Below are 15,360 nucleotides of genomic sequence, written 5' to 3'. Positions count from 1 at the left end.
GGATGCAGAGTAGGACTTTGGCTATATCTAATACCTAACAGAGAGTGAGAGATCTAAAACAAATATGACAAAATGTTAATATCCATTAAATTTGGGTTGTGGGCTCAAAATTGTGTGAGGGTTTTTTCCCCTGAACTTTTCTATATATTTAAAATATCTTAGTATTCAAAATTTTTAAATTAAGAAAGGGGCGGGTAACTGGAAGAATAGGGGAGTCATTAACACAAAAATAATCAGGAGCAGGTTGGTTCCCCTAAACTTTAAGGGAACAGTTGATAAGCTCAGTTTTAGACTGAAGAGCGTCCTTCAGATCCCCCACCTAGTGTGCACAAAAGGCACTTAGAACAGAGTGAGGTGGAGGCTGACATATATGGACAGAAAGGAAGTTTTTATTGCCATCCTAGGTCAGATAACTGAAGGCAGAGAGAACCACCTTCCCACGTAGCTTAAATGCCCTGTAACCAAGTCATCTGCCGCAAAACAAAGCCAAGGAAACTTCCAGTTACACAGGAATTCAGATAAAGACTCACTGTGAGTAGCTATTCCATGCCGCCTCTCTCCCCACCCCTCCCCCAAACACTCATAAACAAAAACAAAATGTACCCTTGCCCACTTGAGAAAGAATTAAGAATTGGCAGCTCTGCTAAAGTGGACAGTATCCAATCCAAGGCCCTTCTCTGGAGATGTTGACAGAGCCCAGAGAAAGGAGTAGAGAAATCATAATTCAGTTAAGTTTCGATGAAGACTTACCAGTGGAAGGCATCCATCCTTCTACATCCCCTCATGTCCCAACTTTCCCCAGGGGAATCTAAGGACCTCTAAGATGTCCTCTATCCTGTTCTGTTTTTCTCCAGCAAAAAAGACTAAAACGCAAAATCCAAACTCTTACTTCACGCTTTAAACCCAAATAATTTATTTACCTTCACAAAAATCCAATGAAATTAAAAACATGGGGAAGAAAGATTTAGAATCCAAGTATAATGACAAATCTTGTTTTTTAGATATACTTTTTTCGGTGCCCAATTTATCATAGCTTATTTCTTTTAAAAAAGTTTCATTAGTACAATTTAAAATTAAGTTTAAAAGAAAACTTGAAGGCAACTTAGCAGGAGAGATAAATACATCTACACACACAATAACACAAATACCCTGACATTCTTCTACATTTGAATCACTACCGCTGAAGAATCCTAACATCCTATTCACTCCACTCCAGGGCATCCAACTGCCCCAGGTCAAAGTCCCTATTCTCCATGGTACTCTCAGAACAGATCTTCCTCAGTCAGACCTGGGAAAATACCACTGTTCACTTTGGACTAGTAAAAAGGACAATGGAGTGAAACGACAGAAGTCCTTCTGTCTTCTAGCTCAATGCAGTGTGGCAGAATGGAACAAACACTGCAATGGGACTTGTGAGGGAATGAGAGAGGTGAGCTAACATTTATTAATCACCTACCTCATTACAGCCACTGAAGACTGAATTCCAGACCAAGCTATCACTTCACTACTTCTGTGATCCTAAGTAAATCTCAGGTATTCCGTTTGAAAATCAATGAGGGAGACTAAGAAGCCTAACAGTCCCTCTAGTTCTCTGATTCCATGATTCCACAAACATGATCACTCAACAACAAACGTATTACTGTTAAACATAATAAAGTTATTTTAAAAGTCTTTTGCTTTGTTCCTCTCTAATCCACCCTCTATATACCACTAACAAAATAATCTTTCTAGAACATGAAAATTACTTTATCACCCAATGCTTAAAAACCCTTAAATGGCTTATCATTTAGTGTAGCACAAGATAAAGCTGTCCATGATCGGCCTTACCTACTTCTCCAGCCTCTTCCCCGCCCTCCAACCCTGTCCTCCAGCCATAATAATTACTTAAAAGTTACCTGAAGAAGCCTGACTGTTTCGTTCCTTTAAGCTTTTGTTCATGCTGTTTTCTCAGCCTGGAGTGTACTTCTCTCTCTCATCTGTAGGGTATATCCTTAACTCATCTTTCAAGACTCAGCTCAAATATCATCTCCTCTGGGAGGCACTTTCCAACCTCTGAATGTCCAAGGCAGAACTGACCTTTAGGCCCCCACTCTGCCCCCTACATACCTCTAACACAATACCTATCACACTTCATTCCATCTATATACTGACACATCTCTCTCCTCCCACTAAACCCATAACCCCCTTGGACATTGAGATCTTGTCTGACTCATCTGCTTCCTTAGTGCCTAAGACAGTGCTTACAAGAGACATTCAACGGGTATTTGATGGAGTGGGGAGCAGAGGAACAGAAAACATGAAAGGAGACAGAAAAACTCAATTAAGATGGCCTGAAGAGTGGAGAATAGTAGTATTTATCAGTACCACTATCTTTGGCCTTCTGCTCTTTCCCTAAACTCTAGTCTTCAGAGAGTTTATTCATCTTCTTGGCTACAGCTACCACATCTATGCTGATGAACTGCAAAACAACACTTTCAAGCATTATTAACCCTCACCGCTCCACCAGCTGTAGGCTCTTCTCTAACAACTGGAACACCTTTCATTCGGATGTTTCATTGCCACTTTAAATCCAAAACATCTCAAACTGAACTCATCATATTTCCTTAAGAAATGAGGAAACCTCCCTAACTTCTTTACCCCAGTCAGTATCTCAGAAACCCAGGCTTAAAATGCTATCATTATGTTTGATTGAACACTCTCCATCATCTTCCACATCCAGCCCGCACTGATTTCAATTTTTTCCTTCACAATCTCTTTGTCACTCTTTCCCCTCCTTAACCCACCCTCCACAACTCTAGCTCAGGCCTCATCACCTCACACATCCCAGCTGCTAATCTCCCTTCCCTCCAAGCCAATCTATTTCCCAATATCATCATATTACAATCCTAATAAAAAATTCTCAGTGGTTAGCTATTTTCCATTGTTCAAGATCTAAACTTATAAGCCTGACTTTTAAGACCCTCTATAAACATAGCTCCAGACCATCCTAACCACCTGTGTTTTACTACTATTCACTGCGACTCAGGTCAGTCTCATCACTGCCCCAAGAACATTCCAAGTACATTCCTGTGCCCAGGCTTCTGCTTGATCCCTCTCAGCTCCAAATTTAAATGATTTTTTTGTTATTTGCTTCATTTTCATTTCTTGTACCTAATACAATTTTTTTTAAGATCTGGAGTAAGTCACAATTCCTCTGTGACATCACTCATAACTACCTGAGTACTCTACTCCCAAAACACCTATGGTATGAGGTCTGTATTATGCAAATGATAATACACTTTCACATTTTAAATTTTTCTCTGGCATAAAGAGGCTCAATAGGTATTCATTCCTTCCTATTCCCCTTACTCCCAACTAGGCTGTAAATTCTTCAAGGGCACAAAACTGTCATTTTTCCTAATCCTCCATACCACTTAGTAGAACTAAATTCACAGCAGGATCACTAAAAATAACAGCTTAGTAGTCTCTCCTATCAAAAACTATTTCTTATAGTATAAGGTATAAGAGATAATCCTAAAAAACACAGTTAAAAATAATCCTGAACTAAACTGTATAAATTAAGATGACTGATTTTTCCACCTCTGAATTTTAGCTCAGAGATACTTCAATCTCCTGACTTAAGTGGTAAATAATAATCCTGTGCCCATGACATCACAAGCACATAGTTTGGTAATGATTATGAGAAGGCTGGGGGTAGGCAAGGATGAAGGAAAGCAAGTCAACTGAAAGAACAAGAATGGAAGAACAGCTGTGTGATTTTTTTGTTTACTTCTTAAGTGTGGACTTCTCCTCATTCCTTTTTCTTTTTTTTTTTTTTTCTTAAATTGGCCACATTTTCAAACAAGTTTACTCCAGGAGGAAAAATCTAATAGATTTTCAAAGGAGCTAATATCTGAAGAGCCTCTACAAAGCCCAAGTCCTTCAAAAAAAAGCCAGCTTAATCTTCAACAATGCAGTATCACGCAGTAGGACTCTTCCAGATATTGTGTGTAAAGACTTATTCAGGCTGCAACATAGGCATCTTCTACCAATAGCTCTTAGGAATAAGGCAGACAGCCTGAGGCCACATTGGACACACACAGATTTTGAAAAGAAATTGGTCTTCATTAACATACTCAGTATAGCCCAGTCTTAATTACCCTCATATGGACTTTTCATTTTATGGATTTCTGAGGCAAAATCTTTAATCCAAGACTGACGTTTCTTCACCATCAGTATACTTTCCTCACTATCAGGTAATTCAGGCTTAGAAATGCCAATTCATTTCATCAGTATGATCCCCAAAACACTAAAATAAGTCTGGTTTTTAAAATAATGCATTTTCAAACCAAGAAATTTCTTTCTGAAGTTCTGAATTACCTAAACTAGTGCTCCCTACAATAGCAGAGATAACTGAAAGTTCAATGCACTGGAAACATGACACTGCCCTTACCATAAGCTCTTGAAGAGAATCCAGACATAGCCTTGAGACTTCCCCACAGGTTGGTACAACATCAGACAGTCACAAGCAGAGCTCAACATAGTGAGTAAGGTGTGTAAATACAAAAATTTCTACAAGGAATCTTACGTCTCCTGGCTGATCTCTTTAGGCCAGGATGGTCCAGAAGAGAAGTAGGAGAGTCACAATTTACCGGTGCCTGACTCCTTGTCCCTGAGTTCTTGGATCAGAGGGCTCAATACTTCTCATTAAATCCATCCTTTGTTCAAGGACCTACAATGACTCTATTGACCCTTTCATCAACACCCAACAGAGTCTGGCCTCTGAGTCCCCTCCACCCTCTCGCCTGCTCTACCCATGACTTGACCAACCCACATTCTCTCCAGTCATTCTCATTTATTCTCCCCACAAACACAACTTAGTCATTCATACCATCATTGCACACTGTACATTCTATACTTTCTGCCCAGAAGATCTTTTATCTCCTTTTACTCCTAACACAGAATAATTATTTTATTTATTGGAATGCTCACACCTATTATATAGATAAGGATGGAGAAGGAAATTGCCCAAGGTCACATTAGTAAAAAGTAGAACCACAAGTTGAACCAAGATCGTCTAACTCCATAGCCCATGCCTCATTATGACTGTAATCCATAGCCTCCCAAGTCCACTTCAAATTTTACTGACTCAGAAATCTTCCCTAATTTACTTCATTCATACTTTGTTACTTCGAATTTCCTAATCTCTACATACTTCATTTGTAGCACATTAAACTTGGTTTTGTTTATATGTTTTTTCTTAAATGTTAAAGCTTATAATAGTCTGCTTTCTCATTTACATACTGCCTTCCCCAACATCACCCTTGTCCCAAGGGCAAGAACACCTGTTTTTACAACTTTTATATCTCCCCAAAGCCTGTCACTGACACTTGGAAACTGCCTTATCCACAGGAGTGTTCAGTCATTATTCAGCAAGGATTTATTACTTAAAAAAAAAAATCAACTTCCTTCTTCTATCATATTAAAAAATCAACTAATTTCAGGCATTCATGATAAAACTGTCCTGCATCTGCATTCTAGTTACACAGATTTTAATTGTCTGACTTATCAGGGGCTGTTGAAAAGATTCCAGGCTGCCATTCCACAGCTCCTAAGTTTGCATAGGAAAGATACTGCTGAAGTCACACTTCAAAGCATTGTTTCAGGATTTTTCCCTTGATGGGATGAATGTCTGGCGTAAGGAGAACGTGTGCTCCCTTATAAAGTCCTCTGCCAGCATACTTAGCATGCTTGAGACATTCAGGAGCTCTAAAACTTTAACAAGTGGCACTTAGTGCCCCCGTAACAGTCTGAAAACTTATTTTTAATACTGAGTTACTCCATCATAATTCACTTAGTTACATATATATTGAATCTCAAAATTCCAAACAAAGCCTTCTGAGAACTGAAAACAGTGATGGGCTATTGGGCTGCTACACTTATTCCTAGAGTTTATTCACTCCTTCAATCCCCACCCCTAACCCCTGGAATAATATATGTAGTTCAACTAGGGGAAGTTGCTAAATACAGATATGAATTGAATTTGCCAGATATCATCACTAATATTGGCACGAACTAACTCATAAATTAAAACAACTATTGATAGTCAACAGACTCTGGAACAGCATGTGTGATTTTTAAAAATTAGATATTACCCTTCAAATTAAGTCATTTTCAATAGGGGTCCCAAAAGAAAGAGATTAACGAAATAAAGCTTCAGGAAAATTTCCACGTTGTTGGTAACATAACTACACAAAGTCCAACTAGTAATTAACATTCATTACTGGTCAGCTTGCCTTATACAAGTCAGTAGACAGCCCTTTCTTTGGCAAAGGTTTACTTTTTTTCTTCACAAAGGAGTCTTTGGCATTAAATGAAAGGGATAAGTCAAAGCAGGCAACAACAACAACAAAAATAGTAATAGTTTGGAAACTATCTTCCTTCCATCTTTCCTTCCTGCTTGAATGCGTACTGTCCAAAGTGGATATCTGTTCAACTCTAAATTATTCATGTTAATGGATGATTATCGGTAGAAAGGTGCTGATAATCCGAAATGGAAAAAATCGAAAAATAATCTATTTCAGTTTTGGAAAATCTTTTCAGCGTATTTATCATTTCAATTATTCCTAGCATGAGCTAATATGTGTATTCATTTGTAATCTCTAAGTACATAGTAACTGGCCACTAACTCAGGGAGGTGCTCTGAGGCATGCTGCGTAGCTAGCGGAAATTAGAACAGACTGGTATTCAGCTTCCAGATGAGCAACATCAATTTCATTTATTTTACAGTTCTGTCCAGCCTTCAAAATATCAATAGACTAGCACAGCAGGTTGGTTACTAACCTTTAAAAGAAAGGCTCGGAAAAACAATGAGGACAAAGAGTATAATTGTTTGCCCATAATGTATTCATTTGTAAATTATGCACAGCAAATGTTTAATTACAAGTCTGATTCTCCCTAGGCACCCAGCATAAGCCCCTGCTGTCTTCTCCATCCCATCAAGAATGCAATCTCACTTATTAGGAAAGAAAGTTTCTGTTTTTTAAAGTAATACAGTATAGAAAATGTTTTTTAAAAGATTTAGGACTAACTACCCTTTTGGACCCGCCTTATCGACTACCTCTTCTCTCTACTTTGTCCTTTCCCACTTTAGAAATAGGTTGAAAGACAAAGGGATCCAGCGTCCTCTAAGATCTAAATATACAGTATGAGAAGCCAAAGACTGAACATTACCTGTTTCTGATTTTCTATAAAGTATTTTATACATATATGTACTAAAAGTCAACTAATTTTTGCCTTTGCATTCATGAAAACTCCCTGAAAAGCTGGGGAGAACCTCTTACAGAAAATTTCTTTGAACCTAATTTTTATATCTGTATTGTGCCCAGAGAAGCCACCTGGGCTCCAGAGAGATTATCTAGACCGTGGGGGGGTGGGGGGGAGGGGTGGGAAAAAAAGAGGAAGAGAGAGAAGGAAAGACGGAGGGGAAGAGAGAGGCGGAGAGAGAGACTCAGAGCGCTGGTCCTTGTGAGCCGACAAGCTAAAAATACGCCGGCCCAGTAAACAAATCCCGTTCCATCCCGACCGGAGCCACACCGTTAACCTAGTAATTATGAGAAGAGGAGTGAGATCACGCAGCCCCCGGCTTACTCATCATCAGCTTCTAAAGTTTCCATCGGCTCACGGCAACTTTTCTTTTTTCTAAAGTTCATAAGCCTGCCCTAGAACCAACCTCTCTCTCTCTCTCTCTCTCTCTCTCTCTCTCTCTCTCTCTCTCTCTCTCTCTCTCTCTCACACACACACACACACTTCTTCTTCGCTCCCTTCCTCCATTACTGGACGCACCTCAGTTTGGCTATCGATAGGGGAGAACAGCTTGTTTTCTTTTCATTTTACTTTTATATTGAGACTTTAAAATGAACTTTATCCTACAATGAGGGTAGTACCCTGCACTCCTAGCCACCTTAAAACTCCACCATCTCTCCCCGAAAGTCTAGCTGACAAGGGAGGACCGTCCAAACTGCCCAGCACAGTTGACGAAGGGAGGCCACGAACGGGGAAGGGAGGCTGGGAAGGCGGGACGCAGGTGAAAGGGAGGAGTAACCGCGGAAAGGTTGGGGCCAAGCAAGGAACAGTCAGGGCGAAGAGGGGGTGCCGAGAGGAGATGGCTCAGGGTGAAATATAATCAGAAAGGAGATGGGGAACAGTGGCGATCAGAGGGTCAGAGTTTGGGAGTCTAAAGAGGCGGGAGGGGCGGGAGCAGACGGGGGAGGGTGACAAGGCGGGGGCTCCGTTACCCTCGCGGCTCCCGGGGCAAGGCCCTAGGCCGGGGCGGAGCGCGGGGCCCGGCTGCCTCTCCTCATTCCTCTGCTGTGACCCCGGGGTCCGGTCGGCCCCTCCCCCGTCGACGATGGAGGCGGAGGCGGTGGCAGAGACTGAGACCGCGGCTGCTGTTCCGCAAAGGATCAGGAGCTGGAGCCAGACGGGACTGATCTGGACTGGCCTCCCCCAGTGGCTTTTTGCCTGCTCCACACTCGACTCCGGCTGCTGGTTCAGGATCGGTGGTTTTCGGCCGTCCGGCCGGAAACAAGCGCCAGTTTCCGGCCGGAGCGGGTTGGTGGTGACACCCAAGCGGCCCCCGGGCCTCCTCCCGCCCAGCCCCGCCCCGCCCCACCCCGTAGCAGCCCCGCCCTTAGCGCCACTCCCCTAGCTGCGGCCAGTTTGGCGCTTGCCCCGTGCGTGACCCCGTGTTCTCCTGGCCCGTGTACTTAAAGCCCCTGTTCTGGAGAGTTCTTGAACCGGAGCTGGAGGGCTACTGGGTGGACTCTTGAGACTTTGAGGTGTAGTTAGTTGGACACAGCCCTTTGGGAAGAAGCAGAAAGAGGCGGGGTAGTTCTAGAAAGGTGAGAGGGATGAAAATACTTAGACTGAGAAGACTGAAATTCTAGTTACTCTACGCGATCATTCTGGACTGACCGGAGGAAAATTAACACTTCTTCCAGACCAATCTCCACCCAGTTAAGCACTCTCCCTCCTTCACTCCTGCAGTGAACATAGTGTAAGATGTTAGGGGAAAACCCGAACGAACTTTTTGGCCAACCGCATACTTTTCTCTGTAAATACTCAATATTTATTTACTTGCATAATGATAATACCCTATTGACATATCTGCCTTAGACTGTTAGCACAAGCAAAACAAGTTATGTAGTGCTTTTTTGGTAATACCTTTTAACAGCCTTGTACAACAACCATGCTGTAGCATAGTTCAATTCACAAATATTGAGTCCCTACTACGTGCAAGGCACTGTGCTCATTGATCCTGGGGACACAAAAATGAATAAGACATAATTCCAGGCATCAAGGGTCTTACACTTTAGTAAAACACAAAACTGTATTGTATAAGGCAGAACTCACATATGTGCTGTGTGATTTACAAGGACCTATGGCTATGGGAACATAAGCCTTGCCTGGCACATAGCAGACCTTCCATATTTGTTGAATGAATAAATATTAGACGAACGTGGACAGTTTCAAGTAAGAAGAGCCATTTAATAAATACCTCTTTATGACAAACACAAAGTGCAGCCAGCCCCTGCTATAATCTGACCAAAGAAATGCTAAGTTTTTTTAAGTTTATTTATTTTATTTATTTATTTTTGGTTGTGTTGGGTCTTCATTGCTGCGTGGGGGCTTTCTCTAGTTGCGGCGAGCGGGGGCTACTCTTCGTTGAGGTGCGAGGGCTTCTCATTGCGGTGGCTTCTGTTGTTGCAGAGCACAGGCTCTAGGCGCGCGCGCTTCAATAGTTGTGGCTTGTGGGCTCTAGCGCTCTGGCTCGGTAGCTGTGGCGCTCGGACTCAGTTGCTCCGTGGCATGTGGGATCTTCCCGGACCAGGGCTCAAACCCTTGTCCCCTGCATTGGCAGACGGATTCTTAACCACTGCGCCACCAGGGAAGCGCAAGAAATGCTAAATTTTAATTCAGATTCCTAACATTGTGGCAACTGGTTTGCGTTTTCAAAATGTTGTGCCCATTAGGCCTATTTAAAAACAAATATTACAGTCAACTTTTCTGTCCCCTCACTACTTTCTGAAGTCTTCAGTTTCTAAAGGTAAAGAGGGGAGCATAGACACTTTAGAATTATCCAGCTCAAGACTAGAAAATTGACATCTGAAACAAGAAACTTCCTAGACAGCTATATCTCTTGGGAATATCCTGGATTTAGAGTTGAAGATTTAGGGCCTAGGGCTATACCAAGGCCAAGTAGGTCAGAGTACCTAGCATGAGGCACATCCAGGACCAGCAATACAGGTTGGCAGGCAGAGGCATTTGGGGGACAAGCATGTGGGGACTACAAATTTTGGACACTGTTCAGTGGCAAATTTGAGAAAGAGTAGGATGAGACTTGGTCACCGAACTCCATGGATCACACCCACCCTTGCCAGCTAGATCTGAGGTAGGAAGAAAGGTCCACAGATGAGGAGCCTCAAAAATTTAAAGCTGTCTTGTTTCACCAAGGCCCTCCCAGGACCAGGTTATGCCCATCTGTTAACTACGTCTTTCTAGTCTTAACTCCACTACCACAGACTTATTATGACCAGGTATGACGTTCAAAGGCCTTCTCCACCTCTCAGTACAAGGCTGACCTTTACTTTTGGCAGTGACTACAAAAAGTTTCCAAATTTGAAAGCTGGGCCAAGTTGCTGATCAAACTCATTTAAGTGACCACACTTTATAGGCTTGCCTGGAAATTTAGGGGCCAGGAAGTGATGGGGTTGCAGTTGCTTTGTGCCTGTTTCTGACCATCCATCACTCATTGTTGTTTGTGCAGTTGCTCAATGGGCTGCTTGTTTTGGGTCAGCCCAGGCTGTATGCGTAGCAGTGTGGTCAGCCGGGCTGGGAGCCAGGCCACCTGGGTTCTGGTCCCAGCTCAGCCAGCCCCTAATCCATTAAGTGATTCCCTATTCCTATGTGTCAATTTCTCTGCCTAGAAGCAGGGGACCTCTTTTGTAGTGATGTGCAGCCATTCAGGCTGTCACTATGCTAAATGCTCAGAAGCAGCTGTCAGTGTCATTGTGGGAAGTCAGAACACAGGTGATTATTTTTTGCTGACAGGTAGAAAAACAGTAAGGGAAGTAAAAACAGCAGAGAAAACCCTACCAGTATACACAGGGTCACACAGCCTTATCTGCCATTCAGTACAAAGTTCTCATCCACCCTAAAGTCCTGTTTACTCATTTTAGCAATTCAAGGGCTACTCCAAGGAGCTCCCTGAGTTTTCACTTCACTTTAAGCAAGAGCAGAAAAAAACAGAGCTTTGCCTTTCAGCAGAGAAACTAAAAGGAGAGATTATTTCAACACCTGGGCTAATGGATAGAGTAGGGGGAAATGTTCAGAGAAAGCTATTTTGCAGCTAACCAGGAAAACAAAAAACAAACCAAAAAAAGCCACCCGGCAATTGTTTGCATTTATATGCTTTTGTGGTAGAAAAGAAAATCAAACCAAAATAACTTCCTTTCCACTACCACCACTATAATTTAGACCAGTGGTTCTGTGGAGTCTTAAAAACTACATACCGTATGTGCCTAGGAACCTCAGATGACTAACTCAGAATTCTTAGGACTGAGGACCATGAATCTATATTTTTTAAAAATATCCACAGTTCTTATAAAGTGAAACGCTTTCCTACTCTGTAACCCAGCAATTCCACTCGTAGGTATTTACCCAATAGAAATGAAAACAGATGTCCACAAAAAGCTTTTACGTAAATGTTCATAGCAACATTATTCATAATAGACCCAAACTGGAAACATCTCAGATGTCTACCAACAGAAAAAATACACTAATCAAACAATGGAATACAATTTTAAAAATATGGACTCCCTTTAAACACAACAACATGGATAAGTCTTAAAATCATTTGTTGAGAAAAAGAAGCCATTTATATGAAATTCGAGAACAGGCAAAAGTAACCATGATGATAGAAATCAGAACTGTGGTTGCAGGGACTTCCCTGGTGGCACTGTGGTTAAGAATCCACCTGCCAATGCAGGGGAACATGGGTTCGAGCCCTGGTCCGGGAAGATCCCACATGCTGCAGAGTAACTAAGCCCATGTGCCACAACTACTGAGTCTGTGCTCTAGAGCCTACGAGCCACAGCTACTGAGCCCGAGTGCCAGAACTACTGAAGCCTGTGCACCTAGAGCCCGTGCTCCGCAACAAGAGAAGCCACCGCAATGAGAAGCCCGCGCGCAGCAATGGAGAGTAGCCCCTGCTCGCCGCAACTAGAGAAAGCCCGCACGCAGCAACAAAGACCCAAGGCAGCCAAAAATAAATAAATAACTTTATTAAAGAAAAAAAAAAAGAACTATGGTTGCATATTGGGGGGAAGTGGAGATTGAATAGAAAGGGGGCATGAGGGAAATTTTTGAGGTGACAGAAATGTTCTATATCTTGATGAGGTAGCTGTTACACATGTACCTCAAATTGTGTACTTAAGATCTGCACATTTCACCATGTGAACTTTACCTCAATTTAAAAAATAGAAAACAAACATCTTGGGTTCCTTCATAACACTTAACCAAGTTATAAATTTACATTTACTTGTAGATTATTTCATTGATATTTGATTCATCAGTTAGATTGCAAAGCTCCACCAGATATGTTCACCGTTTTATCTATAGTACCTAGCATAGTGCTTTACCCATGGCAGTCATTCATTACATATCTATTGAGTGAATGAGTGAATGAATTGGCAGTTGAGAACCATTGCTTTGGTAGTACATATCAGACTCTATTTTATAATAGAGTCACATCTAGACTCATAATAATATAACTGGGTCTATTTCCAGGCCTTCTATCTGCTCACATACCATTGCTAGATTACGCTTCCTAAAATGCTTCACTGATATTTTCTCCTTTTCAAAAGCTGTAGCAGCATGTTGCTTGCTTAACCACTGTCCATCCCCCTTCCCCGCCCTTGCTTATAGAATCCTGATCATGTTTAAGCAGCCATCCTTCTCTATGTGGCCATGGGCTTCAGGGGAGATTGACTCCAGTGTAGGGGTGGGGGCTGAGTGGGAGGGAGATGGGTGAAACACTGATGGATCTAAACCAATCACGGGGTTCCATTCCCCTTGCCAGTACTTGGTTTAGGACTATGATAAAATTCTCTCCAGTGTGAGATTTGAGGAAATCTGATGGACTTCCTTGCTCCTACAAAGAGACAAAGAGAAATAAGAAATGATTCTCTTTTGCTGCTGAGTGTTGCTGGATTTGGAACTGCTGTTCTGTTTGGAGGACAAGGTGACATACTAAGGATGGCAGAGCAAAAAAAATGAAAAGAATCTGGGTCTTGGGTGAACTGCTGAATTAGCCAACCCTCAGCCGTCCTCCTTGAATTTCTTATTATATAAGAATACGTCTTCCTTATTGTTTAAACAATTTTGAACTTAGTTTTTCTATTGCTTGTAAGGAAAAGCATCTCAGCTAATATAAAGCCATCAACAATTCCTCGATATCTATAGGATAAAGCCAAAATTCCTCAGTCTCCCCTGTAAGATCCTATACAATCTGACCCCAGTCTAGTACTAACTCCAGAATGTGGCTTGCTAATTTCCATCTCTCCAATGGTTTTCTGCTTTCTTTACCATCAATGGTAAATATTAACAACGAGCTCTCCAGGTGGAAAAGGCCCTGATTTATAGCCTTTACCAATTTCCATTGTGTAAATATTTCTACTCCTGATAATTTCATGCCACTAATATGACATCACTGAACACAGAGTCGGGAAGAGACATGCAATCAGCACCAGCAAGCCAGTTAGAGGACTCTACCATGCTACTACCCACCTTCCTTTCTTCTGTCTATAAGTTTTCTCCCTAGAGTTCAAGGCCCAACCTGTATCATGTCCTTTTAAAGACTTCCCATAAAATTCTAAACTATAAATGGCTTTACCAATCAATTGGAATCTAAAAATTGTCTTGAACTGTTAGTCTTCACAAGCATTTGCTCATCAGTCAACTATTTAATCAATTAATTTAAGAACCTAGGAATCATAAAACAGCAAGAGAGAAGAGTTCAGTGATACCATTTACGTTCCCACATCTTCTAAAGGGTTCCTAAGATTAGGCACTAGGGGAACTACTAAGCAGAAAATCCTGCCTCCAGGCCCTAGAAGTAGTAAAGATCACTGGAGGTACATTGTTGTAAATAGAACCTATCAGCTCTCAATTATTGCAAGTGCTGGTCCCCAGGAGAGCTATGTTAGGACATTAACTACAAGGCTGTTGGCAAGATTTGGGCTTGTTCCTATTCTGGTCCTGACAAATCCCCTGAGGATGTAAGAATGGGAGTTTAAGGCCATCAGAGGCCTAGCAACAGGTAGGTAAAGAAGAGAAGCCAGTTCCTGAGGCTTTGAAGAGAGCAAGTGCTACCTTACCTGATTGGAATGCCATCCAGGTGGATCAGCTTCATCTCCACCTCACAGGTGACACTCTTAGGTTTGGAGGAAAAGCAAATAATTAGACTGCCAACACATTGGCTGGGGCAATGAGGAGAGGCGGGGGAATGGAGTGACTAAGTCACTCTGTCCCCTGACTAGGTCAGCCCTGGGAGGCAGGCCAAATTCAGGCTACTGGAAACTGACAGAGCATTCAAGGGATAGGAGATGTGAGACTGCACCAAACTCTCCTTTTTTAATGAGACAAATGGCCCATATTGAGCTCTATGGGTACTGAACACTAGGAATGTTTTCTAAATTATAAATATGTGCTTCTTTCCTGCCTTGGAGAGCTACCATCCAGCTGTAAGTGGTATAGTTGAGTGACTATAGGTACCCTCTGACTACCTCTTTCCAGGTTACTGAACTGATCAGCATTAGGGTTTTTCCCATGTTGCTTATGTTCTGTAGACAAGCCTGCAGATCATAGCAGCTCCTCATAGAGAAGTAAATGGATGATAGTTTTTTTCTGCTGGAAAAAAAAAATCTGGATTTGAAAAGCGTCAAAATGTTACCTTAGGTTACCCTTACCCTAGCACGTTAGGTAACCTTCCTAGTCGAAGAAGAGATGAAATCCTGAGGTCAGAAGAAATGAGAACAAGACCAAGAACTAGGGAGATGCTTGGATGAGTAAAGTACTCTAGGGGCACCCAAGAGAAAAGTGTAAGGCCTGAGGGACATTGATTATGAGAAAGCATTGACTATGGGAAAAGAAAGGAAGGAAAACTGAGGGGCTGAAAAATGAGACCTGCTCGAAGAAGGTTACAAGTGCTACTCAGGGATGCTGCCCCTGCAACAGTGTTTGAGTGGTCTAGCCTCCCCCAAGCAGTGTCCTTTTTATCCTCCTCTGGGCCAGAGATCACACACAAGTGGCAGCTCTGCT

The 15,360-nt window shown here is 42.1% G+C and overlaps 1 protein-coding gene across 3 annotated transcripts in view; it reads right to left on the bottom strand.

Annotated features, from left to right (window-relative positions):
• OTUD7B (OTU deubiquitinase 7B) overlaps window positions 1-14,535 on the bottom strand; it is a 62,214-nt gene extending 47,679 nt beyond the window's left edge. For 2 of the 3 annotated variants that reach the window (XM_082648311.1, XM_082648312.1), the window contains exon 1: window positions 14,418-14,535. In XM_082648311.1, the coding sequence (XP_082504437.1) occupies window positions 14,418-14,433 (16 nt within the window). In that variant the 5' untranslated portion in view covers window positions 14,434-14,535. Of the gene's footprint in view, window positions 1-8,276; window positions 8,503-14,417 lie in introns of those variants that run through there. The other variant, XM_082648313.1, reaches the window with a different exon arrangement.
• Window positions 14,536-15,360: the final 825 nt, after the last annotated feature.

The sequence above is a fragment of the Grampus griseus genome (genome assembly GCF_964374135.1).
Source record: "Grampus griseus genome assembly, chromosome: 1".
Lineage (NCBI taxonomy): Eukaryota > Metazoa > Chordata > Mammalia > Artiodactyla > Delphinidae > Grampus > Grampus griseus.
Note: the sequence above shows the minus strand (reverse complement) of the source record. Positions and strands in the feature narration are given on the sequence as shown.